The following is a 21,354-nucleotide window of genomic DNA, read 5'->3' on the forward strand; positions in this document are numbered from 1 at the left end:
AAGGTACTAATGAAACTAGGAAAAGGTATCCTATATAAAAAAGAAACCTCTTTAAAGAAGAAAATTTAAAACCACTAAATTAAATTTCAGAATCACCCAGACCTTTATGTCTCTCACTATTAGAAAGAGAATAGAAGATACAACTACCCTCCCCTGTTACGCCGATAACCAAAGTCCATCTTTCTTAAAAAAACATATGTCTCTCACTATTAGAAAGAGAATAGAAGATACAATTACCCTCCCCTGTTACGCCGATAACCAAAGTCCATCTTTCGTAAAAAAACATATGAATAATATGCAAAAAAGCTATGTTCATTGACAATCTCGAACATTTACTGACAGTCTCAAACATTACAGTTGGGAATAAAAAATTTTTTTATTATGAACAAATAGAAACGAAAGTTATTCTAAGATATCTATTTTTAGGATCACACAAAAAAAGAAAAAAGGCCCCTAGAAGATCAATATTAGACAATACCATTATAATAGGATTAATGCAATCTTCATATCCAAATAGTTCAAGGAAACATAATACTATTACAATTACGGCTATTCACACACCAATAGTAAGGCAGGATTAGGCAAACCCACTTTTCAGAACCAATCAAAGGCGCCAACCTGAGGCCGTGACGTCATGACCAATCAGGTCGGTCCGATCACGGACCTATGTTTACCAGCATTAAGAAACACAATTTGGTAAGGAAATAAGAAAAATATAGATTCCCCGACTCCCATTGAAATACATACCTAATTCGAATACACGATCTACAAAACTGATCGTAAAAATTACCTAGACCGGAAGTGACGTCACGTTACCCACGGAGGTATTAGGCAAGGGCAAATAACAACAAATGTTAAACTTAGGAAGCAATTTACCATAACTCCACACTAAAATAAGTAAACTACAAACAACTTTAACTAGATTTAGCCCTAAAACAAGATAGCAAATTCGGCAAAACCGGAAGTGAACATCAAATCACTTCCGGTTAAACAAACTATATAAGGCCGCCACCAGTATACCAAAACCAGTCTTGAGAAAGGCCTAGCACGGGCCGAAACGCGTTGACCAGAACTGGTAAGCCTTATTTCATTATTTGCTGAACATTTAGGACAATCTACACTATATTTTTTTCTTCTCTCTCCACAGGTTATTGTTCCCTATTTTTCATTTTTTATTTTTGTTTTTGCATTCATTTTTTATTTTTATTTTTTTGCACTCATTTTTTATTGGATTGAAGACCTGTTTTTGAGGATAAGGATCTTTAGGAATAATGGAACACTGACATTATATCTTTTTATACACCAATTTTTATACACCAATTTCTACTGAGACATTGCTGACACTCTTATTTTCAACATTTGTATCGATTTTGGATCAGACTACACTTTTGTGGAATATATATATATTTTTTTGGATTATATTTTTTTAAAAAATTTTTTTGAATTTTTTTGGATCACAGTTGAAGTTTTTTCACCCACACACTTTATTTTGAGGAGTTTTTTTCACACATTTTTAACTTTTTTCTCCTCACATTGAATTCATCTTAGAATTCCATCAGAGAATTCACAACAAGATTGTCCGCAATCATTTCTTTCGCTGCTATTGTATAATATAGTATTGTATATTATTGCTCAAGCACTATTGTATTACCTCTATATTTTATTGTTTTATCTTATTCGACTTCGATTTTATTCTATCTGTTATTTATCATGGATCCATGAAGCATTGTATATTTACTTGAAGTATTGTATGTATATTTGTTTTATTTGCAAAACATTTTTATTTATGTATTAAAACATTTTTAGACCACACTGGAGTTTAAATCATAATTAGATTTTACATTTTCATACACCTAGCCTCCTTAGGGTAGGCGCCTTGGGTTATACCTTAATTTTCTTCTTGTACATTGGGTACCAGCTAGGATTACCCCTCCCCGGGCACATAGGTTGTTAATAGGCGCAGAGGTCAATCTTTTCTATTTATCAAGCTGTCAACCGCAAATACGCTGGAATTTGTATTTGTGGCGAGCCTGATTCGCTGTACTTATCAAACCCTACAGACCGGCAAAAGTAGAATATAGTGACGTAGCATACGATCCGCCGGACTCAGTCCAACACAGATCGATGGTTACGTCACTACAGATGTTCCAAACGCAAGTTCGGCACAATCTGACTACTTTTGCTTGTTATCAAAAAACTATCAGGTACGCTCGCCACTATTCCGGCCCAGTGTACCTGGTTTTCAATCCGCCGCCCTGGAGGCGGCGGATGCCATAGGAATCAATGGGAGTCTGAAAGCAGTGAAAGCTTATGTTAGCTGCTGCCCGATATCCCATTGATTCCTATGGGAACGTGTACACCTAACACCCTAACATGTACCCCGAGTCTAAACACCCCTAATCTGCCCCCCCCTACACCGCCGCCACCTACATTATACTTATTATCCCCTAAACCGCCGCTCCCGGAGCCCGCCGCAACGAAATAAAGTGTTTAACCCCTAAACCGCCACTCCCGGACCCCGCCGCCACCTACGTTATATGTATTAACCCCGAAACCGCCGCTCCCGGACCCCGCCGCAACTAAATAAAATGTTTAACTCCTAAACCGCCGCTCGCAGACCCCGCCGTCACCTACATTATATTTATGAACCGCTAATCTGCCCCCCCTACACCGCCGCCACTATATTAAATGTATTAACCCCTAATCCTAAATCTAGCTTTTTTAGGATTTATTTTTATTTTACTTTCAAGTTTGTATTTATTTTAACTAGGTAGAATAGTTATTAAATAGTCATTAACTATTTAATAACTACCTAGCTAAAATAAATACAAATTTACCTGTAAAATAAACCCTAACCTAAGTTACAATTACACCTAACACTACACTATAATTAAATTAATTACCTAAACTAAATACAATTAATTACAATTAAATAAAATTAACTAAAGTACAAAAAAACCCCCACTAAATTACAGAAAATAATAAAATAATTACAAGAATTTTAAACTAATTGCACCTAATCTAATCCCCCTAATAAAATAAAAAAGCCCCCCAAAATAATAAAAATCACTACTCTATACTAAATTACAAATAGCCCTTAAAAGGGCCTTTTGCGGGACATTGCCCCAAAGTGATCAGCTCTATTACCTGTAAAAAAAAAGACAATACCCCCCCAACATTACAACCCACCACCCACACACCCAACCCTACTCTAAAACCCACACAATCCCCCATTAATAAAACCTAACACTACCCCCTTGAAGATCACCTTACCGGGAGACGTGTTCACCCAACCGGGCTTAACTATACCTAGGTGCTTAACCCCCAGAATGGGGTTAAACACATAGTTAAAATTAGCTCTGGTTGGTATACATAACTAAGCATCCATCCACACCAATGGTTTAACATAAGGGAGACTGTTTACTATTTAGAAGAGCAACATGTGACCAATATATATGAAACTTCTGATCAGCCATAAAAGTTATTCAGATTTGACAGTTTTATACCACCAATATATAAACCAATAGATACTGACACTTTTTTCACAGTACTGTGTACTCTCTGTCTGAGCTGCTATGTGGAATGGTGGTGGAAGGGTGTGCAGATGGTCCCATTCCCTTCCCTGTAAAAGTACTGCCCTGAGAAGGAGAGGTCTTGGGAGTAGCCTTGCTACAATACATGCCGCACTACAGTGTGCACAGTGCACATTAGGTCGGCCAGGTGGTTGCTTTGTGATTTCCCTCTTCTGTGTCTGTAAGGGACTTCCCATCCAGGCAGCGGTGCGTACACAGCTTCCCCTGATTAGAATGATCCCCAACTGATGTAGCCCTGCAGCGGCCCACTGGCCCACTTGGAAATCTCCTGGGATCCTGGAAGACCATTGGCCCTAGCACAAAACATAATTTAAACCCTCAATTTAGCTCCTCTAATTTGCAAATTTATGAATTCCCTAATTTAATGAAATATGTTTTTACTTGAATGTAAACATGCACTAGGGTAATCTCAGCCAGCTACGTTGATATTAATAATGTGCAGACAGTAGTTCAGTCTGCCTGTCTAGGCCACTGGTGTTTATGTATAGCCATAAATGTTCTGACTGGATGCAATATCTTTAAACAAACACACAGCTTTTTAATGTAAGTTCTGACTTTAAAATTGCTTTTAATCTAATCAGTTTAACACAGGTTATTTATAATGATTATTTATAATGATCTTGTGTGAAGTATCTTGGTATTAGAATTTATAAGGATTTTTTCATGGCTTGTAATGTAATCTTCTCACTATACAATGCTTCTAATTTTATAATAGTAATGTTGAACACTGAAAACAATCTCCAAGTAATAATGTTGAGACTGGCTAAGTGTTGTTATTATTTTCTCAGACATACTTGTTATTTTTAACCCCACTACCACAAATAAAATGTGACAATTATTAACATGCTACATAATATTAAAACAAATATTTTACTTCACCAACAGATGATCAACATATGCTGTCGGCATTTAACATTGCACAAGCATTTCTAGTGAAATGCTTGTGCAATGCCATCTCCTGCACATTCACGGCCAATAGGCTGCTAGCAGGGGGTGTCAATCATCCAGATCATATCTGATCGGGATGATTGCTGTCCGCCACCTCAGAGGTGGTAGATGAGTTAAGGCGCCGCGGTCTTGGGACCGCTGTTTCTTAACTTTTGTAAGGCGCGCGCGGAAACAGCTGCATCAGCTGCTTTTTGAATCGGCCCCAAAGTCTCCATTAATTACAAATGTAATGACAGACAGATATGACATTGCACATGCGCCACTGTACCCAATGTGCCCAAGGAGGCTAAATATAATCTGTCTTATGTGTTACTGCAGTCAAGGGAATTAATATACTGGGCTTTGAGTGTTACTGCCAGCCCCTGTGGATAATATATTGGCTGCTAGTTGTTTACTGGCAACCATTCAGTTAAAGTTATTACTTTGTGTGTGTTACAGGCAACTAGAGGAGGTATAAAATTACTGCATTTTATTATGTAACTGGCAGTCAAATGGAAAAATCATTACTCAGTTGTGTGTATATATACATATATATATATATATATATATATATATATATATATATATATATATATATATATATATATATGAGCTAGGAAAGGGAGGGCACTCTCAGGATTTATATACATCAAAGTTAGTTTATTGTTTATAACAACAACGTTAGAAAGTCATAAGGATAGGTCGACGTTTCGGCTTACATAGAAGCCTTCATCAAGACAGATGAACAACTGTTAAACGAAGAAGAAATAAATAACAGATTTAAAAACACAAAACATTTTGTGACCCCCCTTCACCTATTACTCATGCCTGGTCACCTGTAGGTAATTCAGTATCTGGCAGACTGAAGTGTCAGTAACATACTGGCCCTTTTGACCCTTCAGATGTTAAAAGAAGTAATTACAATGAATACATGTACAGTTCTAGGGGTTTCAAGACAGTCCATTGTGAAATGTAATTGGGATAAACTCATGAATAAATAGTATAAAATGATGACTCTCCCATCATTACCAGACCCCACAATTGTTAAAGTGATAGTGTACTGTAAAATGCTATCCCCTTTAAAGTTTTTTTCCAGTGATCCATTTTCTCACCGGTATGTTTTCAATTGTTTACAAATGCTTTCTTTTAGCTTTATTTTGTAATTTGAAATATGTGTTTTTGCCTTTTGAATCCATCACATATACTGACAATTTAAATACTGCAGTATTGACTACAGAAAAGCTATGTAAACAAGAGCCAACAGAAGAAATCACACTCCCAGTGAGGGTGGGAGATATAGTGTAATTAAATTGTACATTTTCAATTGCTCTAAGTATTAAGCTTTGCATGTACATATAAAGATACAATTAGTGAGCCTTTGTGTGTATAGAGAGTGGTAAGATAAGGATGTCTGCTCAGCCTTTTTAAATTGGCTATGGTTTCAAAGAGCAATTACATCTATTTCATATAGTAAAATAAACCGAAGGGAGATATTCTCATACATTTCACACTCTGCAGCTGGTATAACAAGTTATTAGAAACTAATTCATTTTACAATACACTGGCCTCTATTTATCAAGCTGTCAACTGCAAATACGCTGGAATTCCGCAGCGTATTTGTGGCGAGCCTGATTCGATGTAGTTATCAAACCCTACAGACCGGCAAAAGTAGAATATAGTGACGTAGCATACGATCTGCCGGACTCAGTCCGACACAGATCGATGGTTACGTCACTACAGATATTCCAAACGCAAGTTCGGCACAATCTGACTACTTTTGCTAGTTATCAAAAAACTATCAGGTACGCTCGCCACTATTCTGGCCCAGTGTACCTGGTTTTCAATCCACCGCCCTGGAGGCGGCGGATGCCATAGGAATCAATGGGAGTCTGAAAGCAGTGAAAGCTTATGTTCGCTGCTGCCCGATATCCCATTGATTCCTATGGGAACGTGTACACCTAACACCCTAACATGTACCCCGAGTCTAAACACCCCTAATCTGTCTCCCCTACACTGCTGCCACCTACATTATACTTATTAACCCCTACACCACCGCTCCCGGAGCCCGCCGCAACGAAATAAAGTGTTTAACCCCTAAACCGCCACTCCCGGACCCCGCCGCCACCTACGTTATATGTATTAACCCCGAAACTGCCGCTCCCGGACCCCCCCGCAACTAAATAAAAATGTTTAACCCCTAAACCGCCGCTCGCGGACCCTGCCGCCACCTACATTATATTTATAAACCCCTAATCTGCCCCCCCTACACCGCCGCCACTATATTAAATGTATTAACCCCTAATCCTAAATCTAGCTTTTTTAGGATTTATTTTTATTTTACAGGCAAGTTTGTATTTATTTTAACTATGTAGAATAGTTATTAAATAGTCATTAACTATTTAATAACTACCTAGCTAAAATAAATACAAATTTACCTGTAAAATAAACCCTAACCTAAGTTACAATTACACCTAACACTACACTATAATTAAATGAATTACCTAAACTAAATACAATTAATTACAATTAAATAAAATTAACTAAAGTACAAAAAAAACAAACACTAAATTACAGAAAATAATAAAATAATTACAAGAATTTTAAACTAATTACACCTAATCTAATCCCCCTAATAAAATAAAAAAGCCCCCCAAAATAATAAAAATCACTACCCTATACTAAATTACAAATAGCCCTTAAAAGGGCCTTTTGCGGGACATTGCCCCAAAGTAATCAGCTCTATTACCTGTAAAAAAAAAGACAATACCCCCCAACATTACAACCCACCACCCACACACCTAACCCTACTCTAAAACCCACCCAATCCCCCATTAATAAAACCTAACACTACCCCCTTGAAGATCACCTTACCGGGAGACGTCTTCACCCAACCGGGCAGAAGTGGTCCTCCAAACGGCCAGAAGTCTTCATCCTATCCGGGCAGAAGAAGACATCCAGACGGGCAGAAGTCTTCATCCAGGCGGCATCTTCTATCTTCATCCATCCGGAGCGGAGCGGATCCATCTTCAAGATATCCTGCACGGAGCATCCTTCCAGGCCGACGACTACCCGACGAATGAATATTCCTTTAAATGACGTCATCCAAGATGGCGTCCCTTGAATTCCGATTGGTTGAAAGAATTCTATCAGCCAATCGGAATTAAGGTAGAAAAAATCCTATTGGCTGATGCAATCAGCCAATAGGATTGAGCTTGCATTCTATTGGCTGTTCCAATCAGCCAATAGAATGCGAGCTCCATCCTAATCTGCTGCTCCGGACACCGCTGCCACCTACATTATACTTATTAATACCTAATCTGCTGCCCCCAACATGGTCGAACCCAACATTTTATTTATTAACCCCTATTCTGCCCCCCCAACATCGCTGCAACTATATTAAATTTATTAACCCCTAAATTTAAGTCTAACTCTAACCCTAACACCCCCCTAACTTAAATATAATTTAAATACATCTAAATTAATTTACTATAATTAAGTAAATTATTCCTATTTAAAAATAAATACTTACCAGTAAAATAAACCCTAAGCTAGTTACAATATAACTAATAGTTACATTGTAGCCATTTTAGGATTTATATTTATTTTACAGGCAACTTTGTATTTATTTTAACTAGGTAGAATAGTTATTAAATAGTTATTAACTATTTAATAGCTACCTAGTTAAAATAAGTACAAAATTACCTGTAAAATAAATCCTAACCTAAATTACAATTATACCTAACACTACACTATCATTAAATTAATTACATAAACTAACTACAATTAAAATAAATAAACTAAAGTACAAAAAACACTAAAATACAGAAAATAAAAAAATAATTACAATTTTTTTAAGCTAATTACACCTACTCTAATCCCCCTAATAAAATAAAAAAGCCCCCCAAAATAATAAAAATCCCTACCCTATACTAAATTACAAATAACCCTTAAAAAGGCCTTTTGCGGGGCATTGCCCCAAAGTAATCAGCTCTTTTACTTGTAAAAAAAATAAAATACCCCCAAGTGACGTCATCCAAGATGGCGTCCCTTCAATTCCGATTCTGATAGAATCCTATCAGCCATTCGGAATTAAGGTAGGAAAAATCCTATTGGCTGATGCAATCAGCCAATAGAATTGAGCTCGCATTCTATTGGCTGATTGGAACAGCCAATAGAATGCAAGCTCAATCCTATTGGCTGATTGGATCAGCCAATAGGGTTGAACTTCAATTCTATTGGCTGATTGGATTGGGTGGGTTTTAGAGTAGTGTTGGGTGTGTGGGTGGTGGGTTTTAATGTTGGGGGGGTATTGTATTTTTTTTTACAGGTAAAAGAGCTGATTACTTTGGGGCAATGCCCCGAAAAAGGCCCTTTTAAGGGCTATTTGTAATTTAGTATAGGGTAGGGAATTGTATTATTTTGGGGGGCTTTTTATTTTATTAGGGGGATTAGAGTAGGTGTAATTAGCTTAAAAACATTGTAATTATTTTTTTATTTTCTGTAATTTAGTGGGGGGGGTTCGTACTTTAGTTTATTTATTTTAATTGTAATTAATTGTAGGTAGTTTTGGTAAATAATTTAATGATAGTGTAGTCACAGGCACAGGGAAAGCAGCACTCGTGAGGCACTATAAAGTTAAAACATAGGTTTATTCAAAAATAGATTAAAAATGAAGGCATAGAACAGCAGGTTAACCCCTTAAGCATTTCATGCCGCAAACGGGCACTTAATCATAGGGATGGGTGTTTACACATGGACAACAACCAATCAAAAACCCAGACAACAAATTTAAAATACAAAAACATAAAAGCATGCTCAAATGAACATGAATGTGTTACAAATATGAAAATACAAGTTTGTTGCAATATTATTCCATTGTTAAAAAAGCATATTGAAAAAGACAGCAACATTTACAATTGATATTATGTTATCTCCATAACTTGTTGCTCTATTTGTGTAATCTTTTCACTTGATCTCCCAACAATGAAATTGCATAAATGGAAAAACTAGTTATAATAATTGAATGTAATACACTATGAAAAAATAAACACATATTTTCAACAGATTGTAAGTGATGTTCAAAGAAATGTACTGTTACTAGTTTAAGGACACAACAAGTATGAATAATGGTTCTGACCTAGTACGGTAGCACAAGTATAATATAATTACTACTTTATAAAATGCAAGAAATACACACTATATAATTATGCAGAACATAGTCATGAACATATAAAACTTTGTATGTCAGCCCCAACTAGAAGGTAAGTCAGAGTGTTTGTTCCAATCTACATTAGAAAAATATTACCAGAAAAGATACCTGTCAATATGCGTGGATATTTAGTCTAATTCAAAATATAAAGCCACTTCTTATAAATTTGAAGATCAAGAACTATAGCTGTGTGATAAACAATGACCAAAAGTTAGACAATGTGTACTAATGTACACATATATTACCTTAAAGATATCAGTAAATAAATGAATCAATGATAATATTAATATTAATGTTAATACTGATGTTAAACATGTACTACCAATACACATGACTTAATAAAGACCAAACAAGGGAAATATATGACTTAACCATAGTGTACTGCAAATTCATGCAATGTTTTATTCTAATTTTTGTTTTAATTTTAATTTTTAATTTTAATCCGAATCCTTATTGAAGTTTTTTGTGTCATTTATGTGTTCCCTCATGCGTGATCTCAATTCCCTACTGGTCTGACCGGTATACTGCATTTTGCAAAGATTACACTCCAAAAGGTACACAACATACTCACTTCTGCAATTCGCATAGAACTTAATGTCAAAATTCTCTTGTGTAACAAAACTGGTGAAGGTAGCCCCTATACCAATAATATCACAAGTTAAGCATGGTCCTGTGCCACATCTAAAAGTGCCCTTTCTATGTAACCAACTCTCTCTATCATTTTTCTTAGAGCACACTAAACTTGGTGATAATCTATTGGACAGGGTTGGTGCCTTTCTAGGGACAAATTTGCAGTTATCAATAGTTTCACACAGAACCTCATCTTGTCTTAGAATATATAAATTCCTCTTCAGGATGTTACATACTTGATTAAATTGATTGGAATATTCTGTGGAAAAGACTACAGCTGAATCATTAAATTCATTATTTCCTTTCATGGTTTTAGACACTATCGGCTAGATTTAGAGTTTTGTCTGTAACGACCCGTGTATCTAACGCTGGCTTTTTTCTGGCCGCACCTTTAAAATAACTCTGGTATTGAGAGTCCACAGAATGGCTGCGTTAGGCTCCAAAAAAGGAGCGTAGAGCATATTTAACGCAACTTCAACTCTCGATACCAGAGTTGCTTACGGACGCGGCCAGCCTCAAAAACGTGCTCGTGCACGATTCCCCCATAGGAAACAATGGGGCTGTTTGAGCTGAAAAAAAACCTAACACCTGCAAAAAAGCCGCGTTCAGCTCCTAACGCAGCCCCATTGTTTCCTATGGGGAAACACTTCCTACGTCTGCACCTAACACTCTAACATGTACCCCAAGTCGAAACACCCCTAACCTTACACTTATTAACCCCTATTCTGCCGCCCCCACTATCGCTGACCCCTATATATTATTTTTAACCCCTATTCTGCCGCTCCGTAAACCGCCGCTACTTACATTATCCCTATGTACCCCTAATCTGCTGCCCCTAACACCGCCGACCCCTATATTATATTTATTAACCCCTAATCTGCCCCCCACAATGTCGCCTCCACCTGCCTACACTTATTAACCCCTAATCTGCCGACTGGACCTGAGCGCTACTATAATAAAGTTATTAACCCCTAATCCGCCTCGCTAACCCTATAATAAATAGTATTAACCCCAAATCTGCCCTCCCTAACATCGCCGACACCTAACTTCAATTATTAACCCCTAATCTGCCGACTGGAGCTCACCGCTATTCTAATAAATGTATTAACCCCTAAAGCTAAGTCTAACCCTAACACTAACACCCCCCTAAATTAAATATAATTTTAATCTAACGAAATAAATTAACTCTTATTAAATAAATTATTCCTATATAAAGATAAATACTTACCTGTAAAATAAATCCTAATATAGCTACAATATAAATTATAATTATATTATAGCTATTTTAGGATTAATATTTATTTTACAGGTAACTTTGTAATTATTTTAACCAGGTACGATAGCTATTAAATAGTTAAGAACTATTTAATAGCTAAAATAGTTAAAATAATTACAAATTTACCTGTAAAATAAATCCTAACCTAAGTTACAATTAAACCTAACACTACACTATCAATAAATTAATTAAATAAAATACCTATAATTATCTACAATTAAACCTAACACTACACTATCAATAAATAAATTAAATACAATTCCTACAAATAAATACAATGAAATAAACTAACTAAAGTACAAAAAATAAAAAAGAACTAAGTTACAAAAAATAAAAAAATATTTACAAACATTAGAAATATATTACAACAATTTTAAACTAATTACACATACTCTAAGCCCCCTAATAAAATAACAAAGCCCCCCAAAATAAAAAAATGCCCTACCCTATTCTAAATTACTAAAGTTCAAAGCTCTTTTACCTTACCAGCCCTGAACAGGGCCCTTTGGGGGGCATGCCCCAAGAAGTTCAGCCCTGAAGATCTCCCTACCTTGAGTCGTCTTCACCCAGCCGAGCCAAATTCTTCATCCAAGCGGAGCAAGAAGAGGTCCTCCATCCAGTAGAAGTCTTCATCCAAGCGGGGCAGAAGAGGTCTTCCATCCGATTGAAGTCTTCATCCAAGAGGCATCTTCTATCGTCATCCATCCGGAGCGGAGCGGCAGCATCCTGAAGACCTCCGACGCGGAACATCCATCCTGGCCGACGACTGAACGACGAATGACGGTTCCTTTAAATGACGTCATCCAAGATGGCATCCCTCGAATTCCGATTGGCTGATAGGATTCTATCAGCCAATCGGAATTAAGGTAGGATCAGCCAATCGGATTGAACTTGATTGAACTTGATTCTGATTGGCTGATTCCATCAGCCAATCAGAATATTCCTACCTTAATTCCGATTGGCTGATTTAATTGTAGATAATTATAGGTATTTTATTTAATTAATTTATTGATAGTGTAGTGTTAGGTTTAATTGTAACTTAGGTTAGGATTTATTTTACAGGTAAATTTGTAATTATTTTAGCTATTAAATAGTTCTTAACTATTTAATAGCTATTGTACCTGGTTAAAATAATTACAAAGTTACCTGTAAAATAAATATTAATCCTAAAATAGCTATAATATAATTATAATTTATATTGTAGCTATATTAGGATTTATTTTACAGGTAAGTATTTATCTTTAAATAGGAATAATTTATTTAATAAGAGTTAATTTATTTCGTTAGATTAAAATTATATTTAATTTAGGGGGGTGTTAGTGTTAGGGTTAGACTTAGCTTTAGGGGTTAATACATTTATTAGAATAGCGGTGAGCTCCAGTCGGCAGATTAGGGGTTAATAATTGAAGTTAGGTGTCGGCGATGTTAGGGAGGGCAGATTAGGGGTTAATACAATTTATTATAGGGTTAGTGAGGCGGATTAGGGGTTAATAACTTTATTATAGTAGCGCTCAGGTCCACTCGGCAGATTAGGGGTTAATAAGTGTAGGCAGGTGGAGGCGACGTTGAGGGGGGCAGATTAGGGGTTAATAAATATAATATAGGGGTCGGCGGTGTTAGGGGCAGCAGATTAGGGGTACATAGCTATAATGTAGGTGGCGGCTCTTTGCGGTCGGCAGATTATGGGTTAATTATTGTAGGTAGCTGGCTGCGACGTTGTGGGGGGCAGGTTAGGGGTTAATAAATATAATATAGGGGTCGGCGGTGTTAGGGGCAGCAGATTAGGGGTACATAAGTATAACGTAGGTGGCGGTCGGCAGATTAGGGGTTAAAAAAATTTAATCGAGTGTCGGCGATGTGGGGGGGGCCTCGGTTTAGGGGTACATAGGTAGTTTATGGGTGTTAGTGTACTTTAGAGCACAGTAGTTAAGAGCTTTATGAACCGGCGTTAGCCCAGAAAGCTCTTAACTACTGACTTTTTTCTGCGGCTGGAGTTTTGTCGTTAGATTTCTAACGCTTACTTCAGCCACGACTCTAAATACCGGAGTTAGAAAGATCCCATTGAAAAGATAGGATACGCAATTGACGTAAGGGGATCTGTGGTATGGAAAAGTCGCGGCTGAAAAGTGAGTGTTAGACTCTTTTTTGAATGACTCCAAATACCGGCGGTAGCCTAAAACCAGCGTTAGGAGCCTCTAACGTGGTTTTCACGGCTACCGCCAAACTCCAAATCTAGGCCTAAGCATTGCTGTGTATGACTGCTCGTTTGGATGAAACTGGTATCAAGTAATTTCTCACTATAGCCCCTTTCGCTTAATCTTTCTTTTAATAAAGTCGCCTGTTTCCTAAAAAAAACATCCGAATTGGTATTCCTCCTAAGTCGCAAAAATTGTGCCCTAGGTATTGATTTTAATATATGTGGTGGATGACATGAGTTGGCATGAAGAATGGTGTTACCAGCAGTGGGTTTGCGAAAAGTATCAGTTATTATAGTACCAGTATTAGTGTCTCCTATTAATGTAAGATCAAGAAAATTGATTGTGTCATGTCTACATTCCCCAACAAACATTAAGTTTAAATTATTGTCATTCAGGAATTCCATAAATGTATTCTCATTAACTGTTTCATCCACTATGAATATCAAATCATCAATAAATCTCATGTACATGACAATGGACTCTACAATTAATTAATTTAATGATAGTGTAGTGTTAGGTGTAATTGTAATTTAGGTTAGGATTTATTTTACAGGTAAATATGTACTTATTTTAACTAGGTAGCTATTAAATAGTTAATAACTATTTAATAACTATTGTACCTAGTTAAAATAAATACAAAGTTGCCTGTAAATAAATATAAATCCTAAGATGGCTACAATGTAACTATTAGTTGTATTGTAGCTAGCTTAGGGTTTATTTTACAGGTAAGTATTTAGTTTTAAATAGGATTAATTTATTTAATTGTAGTAATTTTATTTCGTTTTATTTAAATTATATTGAAGTTAGGTGGGGTTAGACTTAGGGTTAGACTTAGGTTTAGAGATTAATACATTTAATACAGTAGCGCGACTTTGGGGGCTAATAAATGTAGGTAGGTGTCGGCGATGTTAGGGACGGCAGATTAGGGGTTATTAAAATTTATCTAGTGTTTGCAAGGTGGGAGTGCGGCGGTTTAGGGGGTAATATATTTATTACAGTGGCTGCGATGTCCGGTCGGCAGATTAGGGTTTAAAATTTTTATTTAAATGTTTGCGATGTGGGGGGGGGGGCTCGGTTTAGGGGTTAATAGGTAGTTTCTGGGTGTTAGTGTACTTTTTAGCACTTTAGTTAAGAGTTTTATGTTACGGTGTTAGCCCATAAAACTCTTAACTACTGACTTTTAAATGCGGTAGGAGTCTGGACAGGAGAGGGTCTACCGCTCAATTTTTCCAGCAATCGTAATACCGGCGTTAGGAAAATCCCATTAAAAAGATAGCATACGCAATTGACGTAAGGGGATTTGCGGTATGCAAAAATCGCGGAAAAAAAGTGAGTGCTACATCTGTACCTGCCAGACTCGTAATACCAGCGGGCGTTAAAAAGCAGCGTTGGGACCCCTCAAAGCTGCTTTTTAAGGCTAACGCAAGACTCGTAATCTAGGCGTTAGGGTTTATTTTAAAGGTAAGTATTTATTTTTAAATAGGAATAATTTATTTAATGATAGGAATATTTATCTAGATTAATTTAAATTATATTTAAGTTATGGGGTGTTAGGGTTAGATTTAGGATTAGGGGTTAATAAATTTAATATAGTGGCGGCGGTGTAGGGGGGGGGCAGATTAGGGGTTAATAAATATAATGTAGGTGGTGGCGGGGTTCATGAGCGGCAGTTTAGGGGTTAAACATTTTATTTAGTTGTAGCGGGGTCCGGGAGCGGCAGTTTAGGGGTTAATACATATAATGTAGGTGGCGGCGGGGTCCGGGAGTGGCGGTTTAGGGGTTAATACATATAATGTAGGTGGCGGCGGGGTCCGGGAGTGGCGGTTTAGGGGTTAAACATTTTATTTAGTTGCGGAGGGCTCCGGGAGCGGTGGTTTAGGGGTTAATACATATAATGTAGGTGGGCTCCGGGAGCGGCGGTATAGGGGTAAAACAGTATAGTATAGTGTGAGTGCTTAGTGACAGGGTACCAAGAAAGCTGCAAATAAGCCGAAGAGAAGCGAGATCGATGACTGTTAGTTAACAACAGTCCGCTGCTCCTCGCTCCGTACTTGGTGCGCAGTTTTTTTACAGCTTTCTTGATAATTTTGGAGAGCATATTCAGGTCCGCGGCAGCGATGTTAGGCGATCTTAGGCGATTGTATTGGTGCCGTTGAATGCAAGAATGTTGACAGCTTGATAACTAGAGGCCATAGTCTCTTTAGTGTAGCATTCTGGCAGCTTTTGTCAGAGTCCACCATTTTTAAGGTCTAGAACCACCTCCGTACATCAATAATTGAGATTTCTTTTTCTTATTTCTCCATAGTGAGTTGATTATTGAAACACAAAATAATCTTTAAAGACTTATGTACTATAGAAGCCCTATTATAGGTTATAAGAATAACTATCATTTTGTTTGTGTTTTGCAGTTGTTTGTGCTGTGAAAGCTCTTTCAAGACATGTTGTGGGCAGATTACTTGATGATATTGTGAATAATTTTAGAGATTTCTACAGGCAACTCACAAGCGATGGACAACTCAGATGGGTACTATTAATAAACACATTACATTTCAGAACCATTAGCTGTATATTTTATGTTTTCAAAATAACATTGTAATTATAAATACATATATATACTTTGACTTGTATTCATAATTTGTTGCAATATCTGTATGTATGAAATACTTTCAAACTTTAAAATAACAACAAAAACATAATTTAGAAACAAAATAGACCAACAAAAACCTTTTTTCATTTTAATTTATTTCATTATATAGCATAAATCATTGTTATACAGCAACGCGTTTTATGTTTTATACAAAACTTGATTAAATCATTTTACAAGTAAATGCCATTTGTTGAATCCGTTCAATATTTTAAGTAGTTATGATGTAATTTCTTGTGTTTAGAATTTGATTTGGGCTTTTACTTCTTTGAGATGTATTTAATTGTTGACTACAAGTTGACATTTGACATTCTCAGTACAAATTGAAATTTTAATTTAATTTATTTTTTTGTAAGCTCTTGAAAGCAAATATATTATTTTTTTCTTAAAAATAAATCGTATAGGAAAAAGCACTGTTTAGCATTGTACAACTTTTTTGAAATAAAGTTTCTGTATTTCATCAGATAGGTCCAGAAAAAGGAGCAGTTCACCTGGCCACAGCTGCTGTTCTCAATGCTGTATGGGATTTATGGGCCAAGAAAGAAAAGAAGGCAGGTATCCTCTGCATTATTAAACACAACAAGAATGTAAGAGTTAAATTAGCTAATATTCCATATTAAAATCCTAGCAGCTTGGGTAAATTAAGGGGATATTAAACAGTTAATAAATGTTAGCTATAAAGATGTATTCAACTCAAAGATTAGCCTTAGAATAATATGTACTGTAGGTGTATTTTTAAAAAAATCATTATAGTTGTTTAAAGGGATATGAACCCCAAAAATGTTCTTTTGTGATTTAGACAGAGCATACAATTTTAAACAACTTCCCAATGTACTGCTATTATCAAATTTGCTTTGTTCCCATAGTATTCTTGGTTGAAAAGATACCTAGGTAGGCATCTAGGCACTATATGGTAGGACAAAAGTGCTGCCATCTAGTGCTTTTGCAGATGGATAACATGCCATACAGTGTTCCAGACAATGTCATGCTCCTGAGCTTACCTCCCTGCTTTTCAACAAAAGATACAAAGAGAACAAATTAATTTGATAACAGAAGTAAATTAGAAAGTTGTTAAAAAAAGCATGCTCTATCTGATCCATAAAGGGTAAAAAAGGGTTTCATATCCCTTTAATTTTTATAAAGTAATGGAGGAGGTCATGCAGAACTCTTCTCCTTGGCTATCTCTTCTGCTTAGGACAATTAGAGACAGATATAAAACGAGCAATAAAATAGTTTGCAGACAAAGCTTTGTGGAATTTAAAGTAAGTAACAGGGCTTCCAGGCTGCCTTTTTATCTTTTATTGCCTGTTTTTTTATGTCTGTCCCTAACTGTCTTCAGCAGAAGAAATAGATAAGAGGAAAACCTAGGTATCAACAGGGCAGTTTCCATTACTTTATAGAAGCTCATTGGAATTGAGAAAACCATCACTTTAAAAGATAAATTACAGGAACAAAGGACAACATAAATAATGAAAGTATACTGTAAAGTTTTTTCTACTACACATAATTAAACACTTTATATTACAAAACATTTAAAGGGACACTGAACCCAATTTTTTTTTTCTTTTGTGATTCAGATAGAGCATGCAATTTTAAGCAACTTTCTAATTTACTCCTATTATCATTTTTCTTCATTCTCTTGCTATCTTTATTTGAAAAAGAAGGTATCAGCTTTTTTCTTGGTTCAGGACTCTGGAATTCACTTTTTTATTGGTGGATGAATTTATCAACCAATCAGCAAGGACAACCCAGGTTGTTCACCAAAAATGGGCCAGCATCTAAACTTACATTCTTGCATTTCAAATAAAGATACCAAAAGAATAAAGAAAATTTGATAATAGGAGTAAATTAGAAAGTTGCTTAAAATGTCATGCTCTATCTGAATCACAAAAGAAAAAATTTGGGTTCAGTGTCCCTTTAACTATCTCCCTTCGGAGAGGGGGATAAGAGTCAACGCTTATCAAATAAAGATTCTCAACTCATTCAATATTTTTAGAGCATTTAATGGAAAAAAAATACTGGATATACAATAACAAAATACTAAACAGTGATACTTGCACTGGAAATATCATAATGAAATTGGAAAGTCACTGTCTATATAGCATAAAACTGAAACCAAACAGACAGTATTAGAAAAAATATAAAAATCTCAAACTGATTATAGTTGCTTTAATCAGTGGAAATGCTGTTCATAAGGTTTGTGTTTTTTTTTTACTTTTTTAAATTAACTGGGCCTTTAACCTTTATCACTACTGCATAACAAGTGGTTTAATTGAAAGAATGTTACACGGTTTTCCTGTTGGAACTGTTTTTCAATAAAAACAATACATTTTGTACATTATATAACATCAGGAATGTCATTAATTGTGATGATATTTTGCCATAACTCAAATATTTCTAACTGTGAGTGGCTGGACAGCATTTGTGGATAAGGCTTCCTTGACCAGATTTCCTATGTTGTTGTGTGGTATTGAATTGCAATATTGTTTTATTGCTTTATTTCTATTGCACTCTAATCAATTAGAATAGACATAAAAAATTAGTAAACATAAGTAAAGTATAGAAGAAGAGGTAATTAGGCTTTTCAATAGGATTTTCACAGAGGCTAAAATGCATGTCCAGTCAAGTCAAGTGAAAAATCCTGGCTAGCTAATTAATACAGTATTGATGACTACGTCATATATATAAATAAATATTTCTGTTAATGTTAACTATAAATATCCATATCCTTTACCAAGAACCAAATATGGGGGGGGGGTGGAAACACAGGGTTCAATGTTCAAAACTAATAGGTCTACTAATAGTAGCCACAGAGCTACTAATGAAATAATAAATAATGGATCTGGAAATATATTGGTAAAGTTTCTTGCAGAGGATAGTATGGTAATAATTTTAGGTGGTATTTCTAGTTTCTTTAAACCTTGTTATTTTTGTTTATTATTAATTATATTTTAGTATTTGTTAAGAGATAAAGGGGCTTTTAGATTTATTATATGTTTAATAAATGGAAATTCTGTCTTATTAAACAATGTTCACAATGTTGTAGGTACTTTGAACAGTATTTAACTTTCAATATTCTTTCCCCAGCCTTTGTGGAAACTGTTGGTTGATATGGTAAGTGATTCTTTTCTTATTCTGCTTTTTAAAATTAAAAACATTTAGCAGCACCTTTATTACACCTATTTAGTTTTGGCATAGAAGTTACATAAAACTGTTTGTTCTTGTTTTTCATGTCTTTGAGGGAATAGAATACCACAATCTATTGAATTTAGACCTAAGATATTGAGGGAAAGTAGAAATATATAATTAATTTGTTAGGTATTTGTTAAATGTTGTGTACATTTACATTTGTGCTTCTACTGTGTACACCAATAGCTAAAGCCTATAAACGTCTCTATAATGGAACCTCTATAAAAATCCACTGATACCAGATTTATGATAGTGGCTCTGTGTTGGCTACTTGGTTAATCTCACATCTCTAATATTTAGTGACAGTCTAATCTACCTAAACCTTAAAGATTCACCCATTTCAATAGAGCCATCTCACATGAAACCATGTGCTCCCCCTCCACAATTATCCCCAATCTCCTCTTCAGTAAAGTAGCCCTATTGTAAGATACCCCAACTTGCCCTGTCACAACTACTCCACCCCTTTCCACAACCACCAAGACCTAAAAACACTGCCCTTAAAATGTATCACTTCAAATAAAATAAGGAATACACAAAGTCTATTTACCAGTTGATGGATGTTTATTCAGCCTCCGCAGCAACTGGTCCTCTTCTTACCACTCTGCATTACTGATATACATGCCACTGTGGATTATTGTGATAGAAATGGTTCCATCCTATTTATAGGAATCAAAATATTGAATTAAGGTCAAATAAACCAATAAGGATTAGTTATTGATGGGCTCACTTTCAAAATCTAACCCATTCATTCTTTCGATTGGTTAATCACAATCCACACTCATAACTAAACCTTTATATATTTCTCATATAATATATATATATATATATATATATATATATATATATATATATATTATTTTTTAATTGGCTATTGACATTTGATAGAGGGAGAGGGTGAAGACAGATCTTTACTTACAACATTGAGTGAAATGTTACCTTATTTTAGCTAATTAATCCTATTTAACATATTCAGGAGACATATATGTATGATGTGAAGAAAACATGCTTTTATTTAATTGTGTGGGACTTTCTGTTGACAGAATCCAAAACAGTTGCTGTCATGCATAGATTTCAGATACATAACTGATGCATTAACTGAGGAAGAAGCATGTGGTGAGAAATCTATTTTTATTTCTATATTGTATTAAAAAATAAACAAGTGTTGTCCCTTTATTCCTAACTAGCATATTTTTAATTTTACAGGAATTCTTGAAAATGCAAAACAAGGGCAAAAGGCAAGAGGTAACTAAACTATTAAGGTTAGTTTAAACTTTGTACTGTAAAGCATCTACTAGGCTTTATTTTATAATTGTTTTATACTATGTTACTTGACAGTTCACAGTAGAAATACTTAAAGGGTCATTAAACCCCCAAAAAATCTTTCATGATTCAGGTAGATAATACAATTGTAAACAACATTCCAATTTACTTTGCTAAAGAAATAACAATGCACATGGGTGAGCCAATCACACGAGGCATCTATGTGCAGCCACCAATCAGCAACTACTAAGCCTATCTAGATATACTTTTCAGCAAAGGATATCAAGAGAATGAAGCAATATAGATAATAGAAGTAAATTACAAATTTGTTTAAAATTGCATTCTCTTTCTAAATCATGAAAGAAAAAAATTGGGTTTAATGTCCCTTTAATAAGCAGCAGCACCAATCTTCCATATCAGGTTTATTG

At 35.5% G+C, this 21,354-nt stretch overlaps 1 protein-coding gene across 2 annotated transcripts in view; it reads left to right on the forward strand.

The window, feature by feature from the left end:
* LOC128660879 (mitochondrial enolase superfamily member 1) overlaps positions 1-21,354 on the forward strand; it is a 177,115-nt gene that overhangs the window by 49,868 nt on the left and 105,893 nt on the right. For both annotated transcript variants that reach the window (XM_053714961.1, XM_053714962.1), the window contains 5 exons: positions 16,242-16,357; positions 16,942-17,028; positions 19,565-19,591; positions 20,707-20,779; positions 20,870-20,908. In XM_053714961.1, the coding sequence (XP_053570936.1) occupies positions 16,242-16,357; positions 16,942-17,028; positions 19,565-19,591; positions 20,707-20,779; positions 20,870-20,908 (342 nt within the window). The remainder of the gene's footprint in view (positions 1-16,241; positions 16,358-16,941; positions 17,029-19,564; positions 19,592-20,706; positions 20,780-20,869; positions 20,909-21,354) is intronic.

The sequence above is a fragment of the Bombina bombina genome, chromosome 5, assembly GCF_027579735.1.
Source record: "Bombina bombina isolate aBomBom1 chromosome 5, aBomBom1.pri, whole genome shotgun sequence".
Taxonomy (NCBI): domain Eukaryota; kingdom Metazoa; phylum Chordata; class Amphibia; order Anura; family Bombinatoridae; genus Bombina; species Bombina bombina.